The sequence below is a fragment of the Musca autumnalis genome, unplaced genomic scaffold, assembly GCF_047663935.1.
Source record: "Musca autumnalis isolate F117 unplaced genomic scaffold, ASM4766393v1 scaffold_5, whole genome shotgun sequence".
Taxonomy (NCBI): domain Eukaryota; kingdom Metazoa; phylum Arthropoda; class Insecta; order Diptera; family Muscidae; genus Musca; species Musca autumnalis.
In genome coordinates, this window is record NW_027412088.1 from 177,281,531 (window position 1) to 177,294,799 (window position 13,269).

The 13,269-nt window shown below is 35.4% G+C and overlaps 1 protein-coding gene across 1 annotated transcript; it reads left to right on the plus strand.

Moving 5' to 3' along the window:
• Positions 1-263: 263 nt before the first annotated feature.
• On the plus strand, positions 264-5,535 carry adp (WD and tetratricopeptide repeats 1). The gene is made up of 4 exons (XM_073988968.1): positions 264-747; positions 811-1,312; positions 1,382-1,620; positions 3,819-5,535. Exons 1-4 carry the CDS (start codon positions 723-725, stop codon positions 5,012-5,014), a joined length of 1,962 nt encoding a protein of 653 aa, XP_073845069.1. The 5' UTR covers positions 264-722; the 3' UTR covers positions 5,015-5,535.
• Positions 5,536-13,269: the final 7,734 nt, after the last annotated feature.

Genomic DNA, 13,269 nt, shown 5'->3' on the forward strand with positions numbered 1-13,269 from the left:
CATTCCATATCTACCCACGGAGGCAATGTGGAGACGTAATTTTATTATATTTTTGTTGGGGTGGACGCACATAATAAATGGCGTAAGGAAAATCTCCAATATTCTACATATTAGTGAATATTTAACGATGGAAAATTTCATGTCATATGACATTTACATATAGTGTAAACTACCCCTTAGTTCTGGAACATAGCCCAAATGATTATCGTGAATGATACAATTTCATGCACAATTAGTGAATGACGTATGTAACGCAGAGAGCCGAATATCATATGTTTATTTTGTAAGTGCAACCTTAATAAATGACGTGCCTTTCTTCAATCGGTCATTGTTTTTTTGCGAATTGAAAAGAAAAACAAAACAAAAATTAAATTTAATTAAATTTAAAAAATTAAAATTAAAAAAAGTCGCGAAAGTGCGAACATCAAAGAGGAATCTTAACCTTCTTACTTCCCATCCAAACAAATTCAAGCAACAGAGAAAATGAATGATGTAAAAAATTTACTACTACTACTATTTGAATTACTGCGGAAAAACAAGTAAAGTAAATTAAAAGAGGTGTAAAATATAACAAAAAAGAAGTACCACCGAGAACAAACTTATCAACAATAAAGAAGACCGCAACCGAAAGAGGTCTCATTATTGCAATCAATTTGCAACGTCAAATAGTTGGTTGATAAGCAAGACAAAAAGAATAATCAGAAGACACACAATTAAATTTCATGTCGGATGTCTGCATAAGTCCAAGTAGGTGGTGGTTACAATTGATTTGATAACTTTTAATTGCATTCTACTGTTGTTCTTTTACAGCAAATCAGAGAGACAACATGAAAAACTCCAACAGTTTTGATTATCAAAGCTCAAATATTGCTCACCTGCTAAATGATCGTATGCTATCTGCTGCTTTTGGGAGTCAAGTGCGAAGACGTTTACATGCCTCACCACCTTTTATACAACGCCTTGAGCAAGAGGGTATTCTAAAGGGTCATGAAGGTTGCGTCAACTGTTTAGAATGGAGTAGTGATGGTCGCATATTGGCCTCTGGTTCAGATGATTTTCAATTGATTCTATGGAATCCTTTTAAACAGATGAAACTACGTAGCATCCACACCAAACATTTTGGCAATATGTTTTCGGTTAAATTTCTACCCAAATCAAATGATAGTTTAATAGCAACAGCAGCAGCAGATAAAACAATAAAATTATTTGATATTAATTCACTGTTACCGGAGGAGTCTTTGTATAAATGTCATTGTCACGGTTCAAGAGTTAAACGATTGGCCACCGCACCAGATTCTCCTTATATATTTTGGTAAGTGGTAGAAAAAAAGAAATGGAGTGAGGCGCACAACATATATTAATTTTTGATTTCTGTTTTTAGGTCTGCTGGTGAAGATGGTTGTGTTTTACAATTGGATCATCGTGAAAAACATGTTTGCCGCTCGGCTAGCAATAGTGTTAGCCTGATAAATCTAACCGCCTACATTGATCCAAATGCTGAGGCAAAATGTATAGCAGTCAATCCCATACGTACGGAGTACATTGCTGTGGGAGCGAATGATCCATATGCTCGCATATATGATAGACGTATGCTGAAGACTTTTTCATCGGCTTTAAATGGTAATTTGAGGATAACATTTAAATTTTCCATAGGAAAATGTTCATCGGATGGACTTTTCTATAGGAAAATTTTCAAAGGATGAACTTTTCCACAGGAAAGTTTTCATCGGGTGATCTTTTCTATGGGAAAATGTTCATCGGATGAACTTTTCTATAATAAATATGTTCATCGGATGAACTTTTCTATAGGAACATGTTCATCCGATGAACTTTTCTATAGGAACATGTTCATCCGATGAACTTTTCTATAGGAACATGTTCATCCGATGAACTTTTCTATAGGAAAATGTTCATCGGATGAATTTTTCTATGGGAAAATGCTCATCGGATGAATTTTTCTATCGGAAAATGTTTATCGGATGAACTTTTCTATAGGAAAATGTTCATCGGATGAACTTTTCGTTGGAAAATGTTCATCGGATGAACTTTTCTGTATTAAAATGTTCATCGGATGAATTGTTTTATAGAAAATGTTCATCGGATGATATTTTCTATGAGAAAATGTTCATCGGTGGAAAATGTTCATAGGATGAACTTTTCCATAGGAAAATGTTCATCGGATGAACTTTTCCATAGGAAAATGTTCATCGGATGAACTTTTCCATAGGAAAATGTTCATCGGATGAACTTTTCCATAGGAAAATGTTCATCGGATGAACTTCTCCATATGAAAATGTTCATCGAATGAACTTTTCTGTAGGAAAATGTTCATCGGATGAACTTTTCTATAGGAAAATGTTCATCGGATGAGCTTTTCTATAGGAAAATTTTCATCGGTTGAACTTTTCTATAGGAAAATTTTCATCGGATGAACTTTTCTATGAGAAAATGTTCTTCTAATGAACTTTTCTATGGGAAAATGTTCATCGGATGAGCTTTTCTCTAAGAAAATATTCATCGGATGAACTTTTCTATAGGAAAATTTTCATCGGATGAACTTTTCTATGAGAAAATGTTCTTCTAATGAACTTTTCTATGGGAAAATGTTCATCGGATGGACTTTTCTATAGAAAAATGTTCATCGGATGAACTTTTCTATAGGAAAATGTTCATCGGATGAACTTTTCTTTGGGAAAATGTTCATCGGATGAACTTTTCTTTGGGAAAATGTTCATCGGATGAACTTTTCTATAGGAAAATGTTCATCGGATGAACTTTTCTTTGGGAAAATGTTCATCGGATGAGCTTTTCTATAGGAAAATATTCATCGGATGAGCTTTTCTATAGGAAAATATTCATCGGATGAACCTTTCTATGAGAAAATGTTCTTCTAATGAACTTTTCTATGGGTAAAAGATTATCGGATGAGCTTTTCTATAGGAAAATATTCATCGGATGAACTTTTCTATTGGAAAATTTTCATCGGATGAACTTTTCTATGAGAAAATTTTCATCGGATGAACTTTTCTATGAGAAAATGTTCTTCTAATGAACTTTTCTATGGGAAAATGTTCATCGGATGGACTTTTCTATAGAAAAATGTTCATCGGATGAACTTTTCTATAGGAAAATGTTCATCGGATGAGCTTTTCTATAGGAAAATATTCATCGGATGAACTTTTCTATAGGAAAATTTTCATCGGATGAACTTTTCTATGAGAAAATGTTCTTCTAATGAACTTTTCTATGGGAAAATGTTCATCGGATGAACTTTTCTATAGGAAAATGTTCATCGGATGAACTTTTCTTTGGGAAAATGTTCATCGGATGAGCTTTTCTATAGGAAAATATTCATCGGATGAGCTTTTCTATAGGAAAATATTCATCGGATGAACCTTTCTATGAGAAAATGTTCTTCTAATGAACTTGTCTATGGGTAAAAGATCATCGGATGAGCTTTTCTATAGGAAAATATTCATCGGATGAACTTTTCTATTGGAAAATTTTCATCGGATGAACTTTTCTATGAGAAAATGTTCTTCTAATGAACTTTTCTATGGGAAAATGTTCATCGGATGGACTTTTCTATAGAAAAATGTTCATCGGATGAACTTTTCTATAGGAAAATGTTCATCGGATGAGCTTTTCTATAGGAAAATATTCATCGGATGAACTTTTCTATAGGAAAATTTTCATCGGATGAACTTTTCTATGAGAAAATGTTCTTCTAATGAACTTTTCTATGGGTAAAATTTCATCGGATCAACCTTGTGGCTTCTAATTCATTGTATTTTTTCTTCTTTTTATTTCCTTTCTAGATGCCCTTGAAACTGGTGACATTCCCAAAGAATGCGTCACCTATTATTGTCCCGGTCACATAAGTAAAAATAATAGCAAACGCATTGAACACGAATCCCGGGCCATAACATATCTGACATTTAATGCCACCGGTACTGAGCTGCTAGTCAATATGGGAGCTGAACACATTTATATTTATGATCTGTATAATGCTGAACAACCAGTATTTTTAAATCTACCCGATTTTAAAACCCCCAATCCAACAGGAACGGAAACAGATGCCACAGATCCTAAGAGCGGAGGGGAAAAGGACCAATCAGCGACAAGTCATCACAGTCGCCGCAAATTGCCCGAACAAATTGAGGAATATAAAAAGATGGGCAATGAATTTTTGGAAAATGAAAAATATTATTTGGCCATACGCACCTATTCGGATGCCATACGTTTGTCTTCATTCGCCTCGCCGGTTTTGTATTTGAATCGAGCCACGGCGTATATGCGACGTCAATGGTTTGGTGATATCTATGCGGCTTTGAGAGATTGCCACACAGCCTTGCGTTTAGATCCGTACTATGTCAAGGCCCATTTTCGTTTAGCCCGATCATTGTTGGAATTGGGACGTCCGCAAGATGCCGATGAGTGCCTAAAGGAATTGATACGACGCTTCCCCAGCTATGCCAATAATCATGGGGTATTAATGTTGAATAAGGACATTAAGGAAAATCGTCAAACCACTCCCTCACATCAACAGCAGCAACAACAGTCGCCGGTAGCTGATCTCTTGGCACGAGGAGAAATGTCTGATGAGGAATACTATTGGCGTTGCAAAGCCAAAGACTATAAGGAACGTTTTGTGGGCCATTGCAATACCACCACCGATATCAAGGAGGCCAACTATTTTGGTTATGATGGCCAATACATTGTGGCAGGGTCTGATGATGGAAACTTTTTCATATGGGAAAGGAAATCGGGTAATATCCACAGTATCTATAAAGCGGACAGTGCCATTGTCAATTGTGTTTTACCTCACCCCGAACTGTGTCTTATGGCCACCTCAGGAATTGATCATGACATCAAGATATGGACACCCATGAAGGATGATGAGAAACCGAATTATGTTGATCCCCAGGGGCGTTGTGTGGAGGAGAATCAAATGAAAATGAAAACCGATCCATTTGCAATTAATAATCGTACAGCATTTTGTTGGAATGGATAATGTTGGAATATTTGTTCCATTTAGTTTTGGAATTCGGTTTTTGTTCATTTTTCTTCGAGGGTAGCTGTTGATTTGTTAATTTCTTCTTTTGTTTTGTTTTAATTTTGAATTTACGTGAAATGAATTTCATCTGCGTTAGTGCAATCACATGGCGTTACAGTCAACAGCGGCAGCACCAGCTCATATTCCACATTGTCCTTACCCAGTACAGATTCTGTTTTTGTTTTCATTTTGGAAATGACATCCCTCGTGCGTTTGTGCAATCACCTGGCGTAGCAACCAACAACCAGCACCAACACCTCCTTCTCCTCCTCCGCCTTTACCTACCAGTGATGTGAAGTCTTAGCATTTCTTTATGAGAATTTAAATACAAAATCTGACACTCTATATGAGATATTAATTTAATAAGAAGTGGTATTAGAGTAACTACTATATCTGTATGTTAAACATAAACGAAATATTCGAATATTTTATTATGATTATAATTTTTTTTGAAATAAATGTTATATTCTGTTATAAAATGTCGAGCAAGAATTATTTTTATGAACAAAGGTGGTCTTTACTGTATTAACATCGTACACGAGGGCGTATACATATTGCCCCAATATGTATACGCCCATACTTGACGAAGACAATAAAGTTTATCTTTTCGTTTTGAATATATAATCAAATTGTACAACAATAACACCATGCATTATAACAGTTGCCAAAATTACAAAAGCCAACTTTTTCGTCAAATCAAACATACCATAAATGTTGAACGAAAACCTATGGACCGATAATTTGAGTAGAAATCGTAGGATCTGAAAGAAAAAACAAGACAAAAAATTTCTTATAGAAAAGTTCCTCCAATATAAAAAATTATAATCATATAGGAAAGTTCATCCAGATGAATTTTTCTATAAGAAAGGTCATGTCCGACGGATGTTTCTATGCTGACAGTCGTTTCCGGTGAACTTTTCTATAGGAAAAGTCATCTCCGATGAACTTTTTCTATAGGAAAAGTCATCTGCGATGAACTTTTCTTTGGGAAAAGTCATCTTCGATGAACTTTTCTATAGGAAAAGTCATCTTCGATGAACTTTTGTATAGGAAAAGTCATCTCCGATGAACTTTTCTATAGTAAAATTCTTCTCCGATGAACTCTTCTATGGGAAAAGTCATCTCCGATGAACTTTTCTATAAAAAAAGTCATCTCCGATGAACTTTTCTATGGGAAAAGTCATCTCCGATGAACTTTTCTATGGGAAAAGTCATCTCCGATGAACTTTTCTATGGGAAAAGTCATCTCCGATGAACTTTTCTATGGGAAAAGTCATCTCCGATGAACTTTTCTATGGGAAAAGTCATCTCCGATGAACTTTTCTATGGGAAAAGTCATCTCCGATGAACTTTTCTATGGGAAAAGTCATCTCCGATGAACTTTTCTATGGGAAAAATCATCTCCGATGAACTTTTCTATAGGAAAAGTCATCTCCGATGAACTGTTCTATAGGAAAAGTCATTTTCGATGAACTGTTCTATAGGAAAAGTCATCTTCGATGAACTGTTCTATAGGAAAAGTCATCTTCTATGAACTTTTCTATAGGAAAAGTCATCTTCGATGAACTTTTCTATAGGAAAAGTCATCTTCGATTAACTTTTCTATAGGAAAAGTCATCTTCGATGAACTTTTCTATAGGAAAAGTCATCTTCGATGAACTTTTCTATAGGAAAAGTCATCTTCGATGAACTTTTCTATAGGAAAAGTCATCTTCGATGAACTTTTCTATAGGAAAAGTCATCTTCGATGAACTTTTCTATAGGAAAAGTCATCTTCGATGAACTTTTCTATAGGAAAAGTCATCTTCGATGAACTTTTCTATAGGAAAAGTCATCTCCGATGAACTTTTCTATAGGAAAAGTCATCTCCGATGAACTTTTCTATAGGAAAAGTCATCTCCGATGAACTTTTCTATAGGAAAAGTCATCTCCGATGAACTTTTCTATAGGAAAAGTCATCTCCGATGAACTTTTCTATAGGAAAAGTCATCCCCGATGAACTTTTCTATAGGAAAAGTCATCTCCGACGAACTTTTCTATGGGAAAAGTCATCTCCGATGAACTTTTCTATAGGAAAAGTCAACTCCGATGAACTTTTCTATAGGAAAAGTCATCTCCGATGAACTTTTCTATAGGAAAAGTCATCTCCGATGAACTTTTCTATAGGAAAAGTCATCTCCGATGAACTTTTCTATAGGAAAAGTCATCCCCGATGAACTTTTCTATAGGAAAAGTCATCTCCGACGAACTTTTCTATGGGAAAAGTCATCTTCGATGAACTTTTCTATAGGAAAAGTCATCTCCGATGAACTTTTCTATAGGAAAAGTCATCTCCGATGAACTTTTCTATAGGAAAAGTCAACTCCGATGAACTTTTCTATAGGAAAAGTCATCTCCGATGAACTTTTCTATAGGAAAAGTCATCTCCGATGAACTTTTCTATAGGAAAAGTCATCTCCGATGAACTTTTCTATAGGAAAAGTCATCTCCGATGAACTTTTCTATAGGAAAAGTCATCCCCGATGAACTTTTCTATAGGAAAAGTCATCCCCGATGAACTTTTCTATAGGAAAAGTCATCTCCGACGAACTTTTCTATGGGAAAAGTCATCTCCGATGACTTTTCTATGGGAAAAGTCATCTCCGATGACTTTTCTATAGGAAAAGTCATCTCCGATGAACTTTTCTATAGGAAAAGTCATCTCCGACGAACTTTTCTATGGGAAAAGTCATCTCCGATGAACTTTTCTATAGGAAAAGTCATCTCCGATGAACTTTTCTATAGGAAAAGTCATCTCCGATGAACTTTTCTATAGGAAAAGTCATCTCCGATGAACTTTTCTATAGGAAAAGTCATCTCCGATGAACTTTTCTATAGGAAAAGTCATCTCCGATGAACTTTTCTATAGGAAAAGTCATCTCCGATGAACTTTTCTATAGGAAAAGTCATCTCCGATGAACTTTTCTATAGGAAAAGTCATCTCCGATGAACTTTTCTATAGGAAAAGTCATCTCCGATGAACTTTTCTATAGGAAAAGTCATCTCCGATGAACTTTTCTATAGGAAAAGTCATCTCCGATGAACTTTTCTATAGGAAAAGTCATCCCCGATGAACTTTTCTATAGGAAAAGTCATCTCCGATGAACTTTTCTATAGGAAAAGTCATCCCCGATGAACTTTTCTATAGGAAAAGTCATCTCCGATGAACTTTTCTATGGGAAAAGTCATCTCCGATGAACTTTTCTATAGGAAAAGTCATCCCCGATGAACTTTTCTATAGGAAAAGTCATCTCCGACGAACTTTTCTATGGGAAAAGTCATCTCCGATGAACTTTTCTATAGGAAAAGTCATCTCCGATGAACTTTTCTATAGGAAAAGTCATCTCCGATGAACTTTTCTATAGGAAAAGTCATCTCCGATGAACTTTTCTATAGTCATCTCCGATGAATTTTCTATAGGAAAATTCATCTTCGATTAACTTTTCTATAGGAAAAGTTATCCTCGATGAACATTTCTATAGGAAAAGTCACCTCCGATGAACTTTTCTATAGGTAAAGTCATCTTCGATGAACTTTTCTATAGGAAAAGTCATCTTCGATGAACTTTTCTACAGGAAAAGTCATCTTCGATGAACTTTTCTACAGGAAAAGTCATCTTCGATGAACTTTTCTATAAGAAAAGTCACCTCCGATGAACTTTTCTATAGGAAAAGTCTTCTTCGATGAACTTTTCTATAGGCAAAGTCATCTTCGATGAACTTTTCTATAGGAAAAGTCATCTTCGATGAACTTTTCTATAAGAAAAGTCATCTACGATGAACATTTCTATAAAAAAAGTCATCTACGATGAACTTTTCTATAAGAAAAGACATCTACGATGAACTTTTCTATAAGAAAAGTCATCTCCGATGCACTTTTTGATAGGAAAAGTCTTCTCCGATGAACTTTTCTATAAGAAAAGTCATCTCCGATGAACTTTTCTACAGGAAAAGTCATCTCCGACGAACTTTTCTATGGGAAAAGTCATCTCCGATGAACTTTTCTATAGGAAAAGTCATCTCCGATGAACTTTTCTATAGGAAAAGTCATCTCCGATGAACTTTTCTACAGGAAAAGTCATCTTCGATGAACTTTTCTACAGGAAAAGTCATCTTCGATGAACTTTTCTATAAGAAAAGTCACCTCCGATGAACTTTTCTATAGGAAAAGTCTTCTTCGATGAACTTTTCTATAGGAAAAGTCATCTTCGATGAACTTTTCTATAAGAAAAGTCATCTACGATGAACATTTCTATAAAAAAAGTCATCTACGATGAACTTTTCTATAAGAAAAGACATCTACGATGAACTTTTCTATAAGAAAAGTCATCTCCGATGCACTTTTTGATAGGAAAAGTCTTCTCCGATGAACTTTTCTATAAGAAAAGTCATCTCCGATGAACTTTTCTACAGGAAAAGTCATCTCCGATGAACTTTTCTACAGGAAAAGTCATCTCCGATGAACTTTTCTACAGGAAAAGTCATCTCCGATGAACTTTTCTATAAAAAAGTCATCTTCGATGAAGTTTTCTATAGGAAAAGTCATCTTCGATGAACTTTTCTATAGGAAAAGTCATCTTCGATGAACTTTTCTATAGGAAAAGTCATCTTCGATGAACTTTTCTATAGGAAAAGTCATCTTCGATGAACTTTTCTATAGGAAAAGTCATCTTCGATGAACTTTTCTATAGGAAAAGTCATCTTCGATGAACTTTTCTATAGGAAAAGTCATCTTCGATGAACTTTTCTATAGGAAAAGTCATCTTCGATGAACTTTTCTATAGGAAAAGTCATCTCCGATGAACTTTTCTATAGGAAAAGTCATCTGCGATGAACGTTTCTATAGGAAAAGTCATCTCCGATGAACTTTTCTATAGGAAAAGTCATCACCGATGAATTTTTCTATAGGAAGAGTCATCTCCGATGAATTTTTCTATAGGAAAAGTCATCACCGATGAACTTTTCTATAGGAAAAGTCATCACCGATGAATTTTTCTATAGGAAAAGTCATCTCCGATGAACTTTTCTATAGGAAAAGTCATCTTCGATGAACTTTTCTATAGGAAAAGTCATCTTCGATTAACTTTTCTATAGGAAAAGTCATCTTCGATTAACTTTTCTATAGGAAAAGTCATCTTCGATTAACTTTTCTATAGGAAAAGTCATCTTCGATGAACTTTTCTATAGGAAAAGTCATCTTCGATTAACTTTTCTATAGGAAAAGTCATCTTCGATGAACTTTTCTATAGTAAAAGTCATCTTCGATGAACTTTTCTATAGGAAAAGTCATATTCGATTAACTTTTCTATAGGAAAAGTCATATTCGATTAACTTTTCTATAGAAAAAGTCATCTTCGATGAACTTTTCTATAGGAAAAGTCATCACCGATGATCTTTTCTATAGGAAAAGTCATCACCGATGATCTTTTCTATAGGAAAAGTCATCACCGATGAACTTTTCTATAGCAAAAATCATCTCCGATGAACTTTTCTATAGGAAAAGTCATCTCCGATGAACTTTTCTATAGGAAAAGTCATCTCCGAGGAACTTTTCTGTAGGAAAAGTCATCTCCGAGGAACTTTTCTGTAGGAAAAGTCATCTCCGATGAACTTTTCTGTAGGAAAAGTCATCTCCATGAACTTTTCTATAGGAAAAGTCATCTCCGATGAACTTTTCTATAGGAAAAGTAATCTCCGATGAACTTTTCTGTAGGAAAAGTCATCTGCGATGAACTTTTCTATAGGAAAAGTCATCTGCGATGAACTTTTCTATAGGAAAAGTCATCACCGATGAACTTTTCTATAGGAAAAGTCATCTTCGATGAACTTTTCTATAGGAAAAGTCATCTTCGATGAACTTTTCTATAGGAAAAGTCATCTCCAATGAACGTTTCTATAGGAAAAGTCATCTTCGATGAACTTTTCTATAGGAAAAGTCATCTCCGATGAACTTTTCTATGGGAAAAGTCATCTCCGATGAACTTTTCTATGGGAAAAGTCATCTCCGATGAACTTTTCTATGGGAAAAGTCATCTCCGATGAACTTTTCTATGGGAAAAGTCATCTCCGATGAACTTTTCTATGGGAAAAGTCATCTCCGATGAACTTTTCTATGGGAAAAGTCATCTCCGATGAACTTTTCTATGGGAAAAGTCATCTCCGATGAACTTTTCTATGGGAAAAGTCATCTCCGATGAACTTTTCTATGGGAAAAGTCATCTCCATGAACTTTTCTATAGGAAAAGTCATCTCCGATGAACTTTTCTATAGGAAAAGTAATCTCCGATGAACTTTTCTATAGGAAAAGTCATCTGCGATGAACTTTTCTATAGGAAAAGTCATCTGCGATGAACTTTTCTATAGGAAAAGTCATCACCGATGAACTTTTCTATAGGAAAAGTCATCACCGATGAACTTTTCTATAGGAAAAGTCATCTTCGATGAACTTTTCTATAGGAAAAGTCATCTTCGATGAACTTTTCTATAGGAAAAGTCATCTCCAATGAACGTTTCTATAGGAAAAGTCATCTTCGATGAACTTTTCTATAGGAAAAGTCATCTCCGATGAACTTTTCTATGGGAAAAGTCATCTCCGATGAACTTTTCTATGGGAAAAGTCATCTCCGATGAACTTTTCTATGGGAAAAGTCATCTCCGATGAACTTTTCTATGGGAAATGTCATCTCCGATGAACTTTTCTATAGGAAAAGTCAACTCCGATGAACCTTTCTACAGGAAAAGTCATGTCCGATGAACTTTTCTATAGGAAAAGTCATCACCGGTGAACTTTTCTATAGGAAAATTCATCTTCGATGAACTTTTCTATAGGAAAATTCATCTTCGATGAACTTTTCTGTAGGAAAAGTCATCTCCGATGAACTTTTCTATAAGAAAAGTCATCTCCGATGCATTTTTGATAGGAAAAGTAATCTCCGCTGAACTTTTCTATAAGAAAAGTCTTCTCCGATGAACTTTTCTATAAGAAAAGTCATCTCCGATGAACTTTTCTACAGGAAAAGTCATCTCCGATGAAATTTTCTATAGGAAAAGTCATCTCCGATGAACTTTTCTATAGGAAAAGTAATCTCCGCTGAACTTTTCTACAGGAAAAGTAATCTCCGATGAACTTTTCTAACGGAAAAGTCATCTCCGATGAACTTTTCTATAGGAAAAGTCATCTCCGATGAACTTTTCTATAGGAAAAGTCATCTCCGATGAACTTTTCTATAGGAAAAGTCAATTCCGATGAACTTTTCTATAGGAAAAGTCATCTCCGAGGAACTTTTCTGTAGGAAAAGTCATCTGCGATGAACTTTTCTATAGGAAAAGTCATTTTCGATGAAATTTTCTATTGGAAAAGTCATTTTCGATGAACTTTTCTGTAGGAAAAGTCATCTTCGATGAACTTTTCTATAGGAAAAGTCATCTTCGATGAACTTTTCTATAGGAAAAGTCATCTTCGATGAACTTTTCTATAGGAAAAGTCATCTTCGACGAACTTTTCTATAGGAAAAGTCATCTTCGATGAACTTTTCTATAGGAAAAGTCATCTGTGATGAACTTTTCTATAGGAAAAGTCATCTCCGATGAACTTTTCTATAGGAAAAGTCATCTCCGATGAACTTTTCTATAGGAAAAGTCATCTCCGATGAACTTTTCTATAGGAAAAGTCATCTCCGATGAACTTTTCTATAGGAAAAGTCAATTCCGATGAACTTTTCTATAGGAAAAGTCATCTCCGAGGAACTTTTCTGTAGGAAAAGTCATCTGCGATGAACTTTTCTATAGGAAAAGTCATCTGCGATGAACTTTTCTATAGGAAAAGTCATCTCCGATGAACTTTTCTATAGCATGTTATGTGTCCCTTAGATGCGGCCTAATGATGCCTTGATAGCGCCGGCCAACTCCGTCGACTCCCTTGGGGTGAGTCCCATCCCGACATCTGGCCCAGGAACATCAACAATAAACAACTGGAGAACAACATTGAACAATCTACTATCACCTACTGGACACCACCACAATCCATACTAACCACTGGCCCATGGACCAGCTTAGCCGCCCTCCCTACCTTGATCACCTTTGCCCTTCTTTCCCAGATGACCCCTAATCCCGCACACAGCCACACCACTTACCTCACCTTCATGTCCCCCTTCCAATCAATTTAGCACATCATGA

Excerpts from the sequence above, each read along its gene's own strand:
- adp (XM_073988968.1), top strand. The coding sequence starts at position 723 with ATGTCGGATGTCTGCATAAGTCCAA. Across the intron at positions 748-810 it reads GGATGTCTGCATAAGTCCAA|CAAATCAGAGAGACAACATG; the intron begins GTAGGTGGTGGT and ends GTTCTTTTACAG. Across the intron at positions 1,621-3,818 it reads TTTTTCATCGGCTTTAAATG|ATGCCCTTGAAACTGGTGAC; the intron begins GTAATTTGAGGA and ends TTTCCTTTCTAG.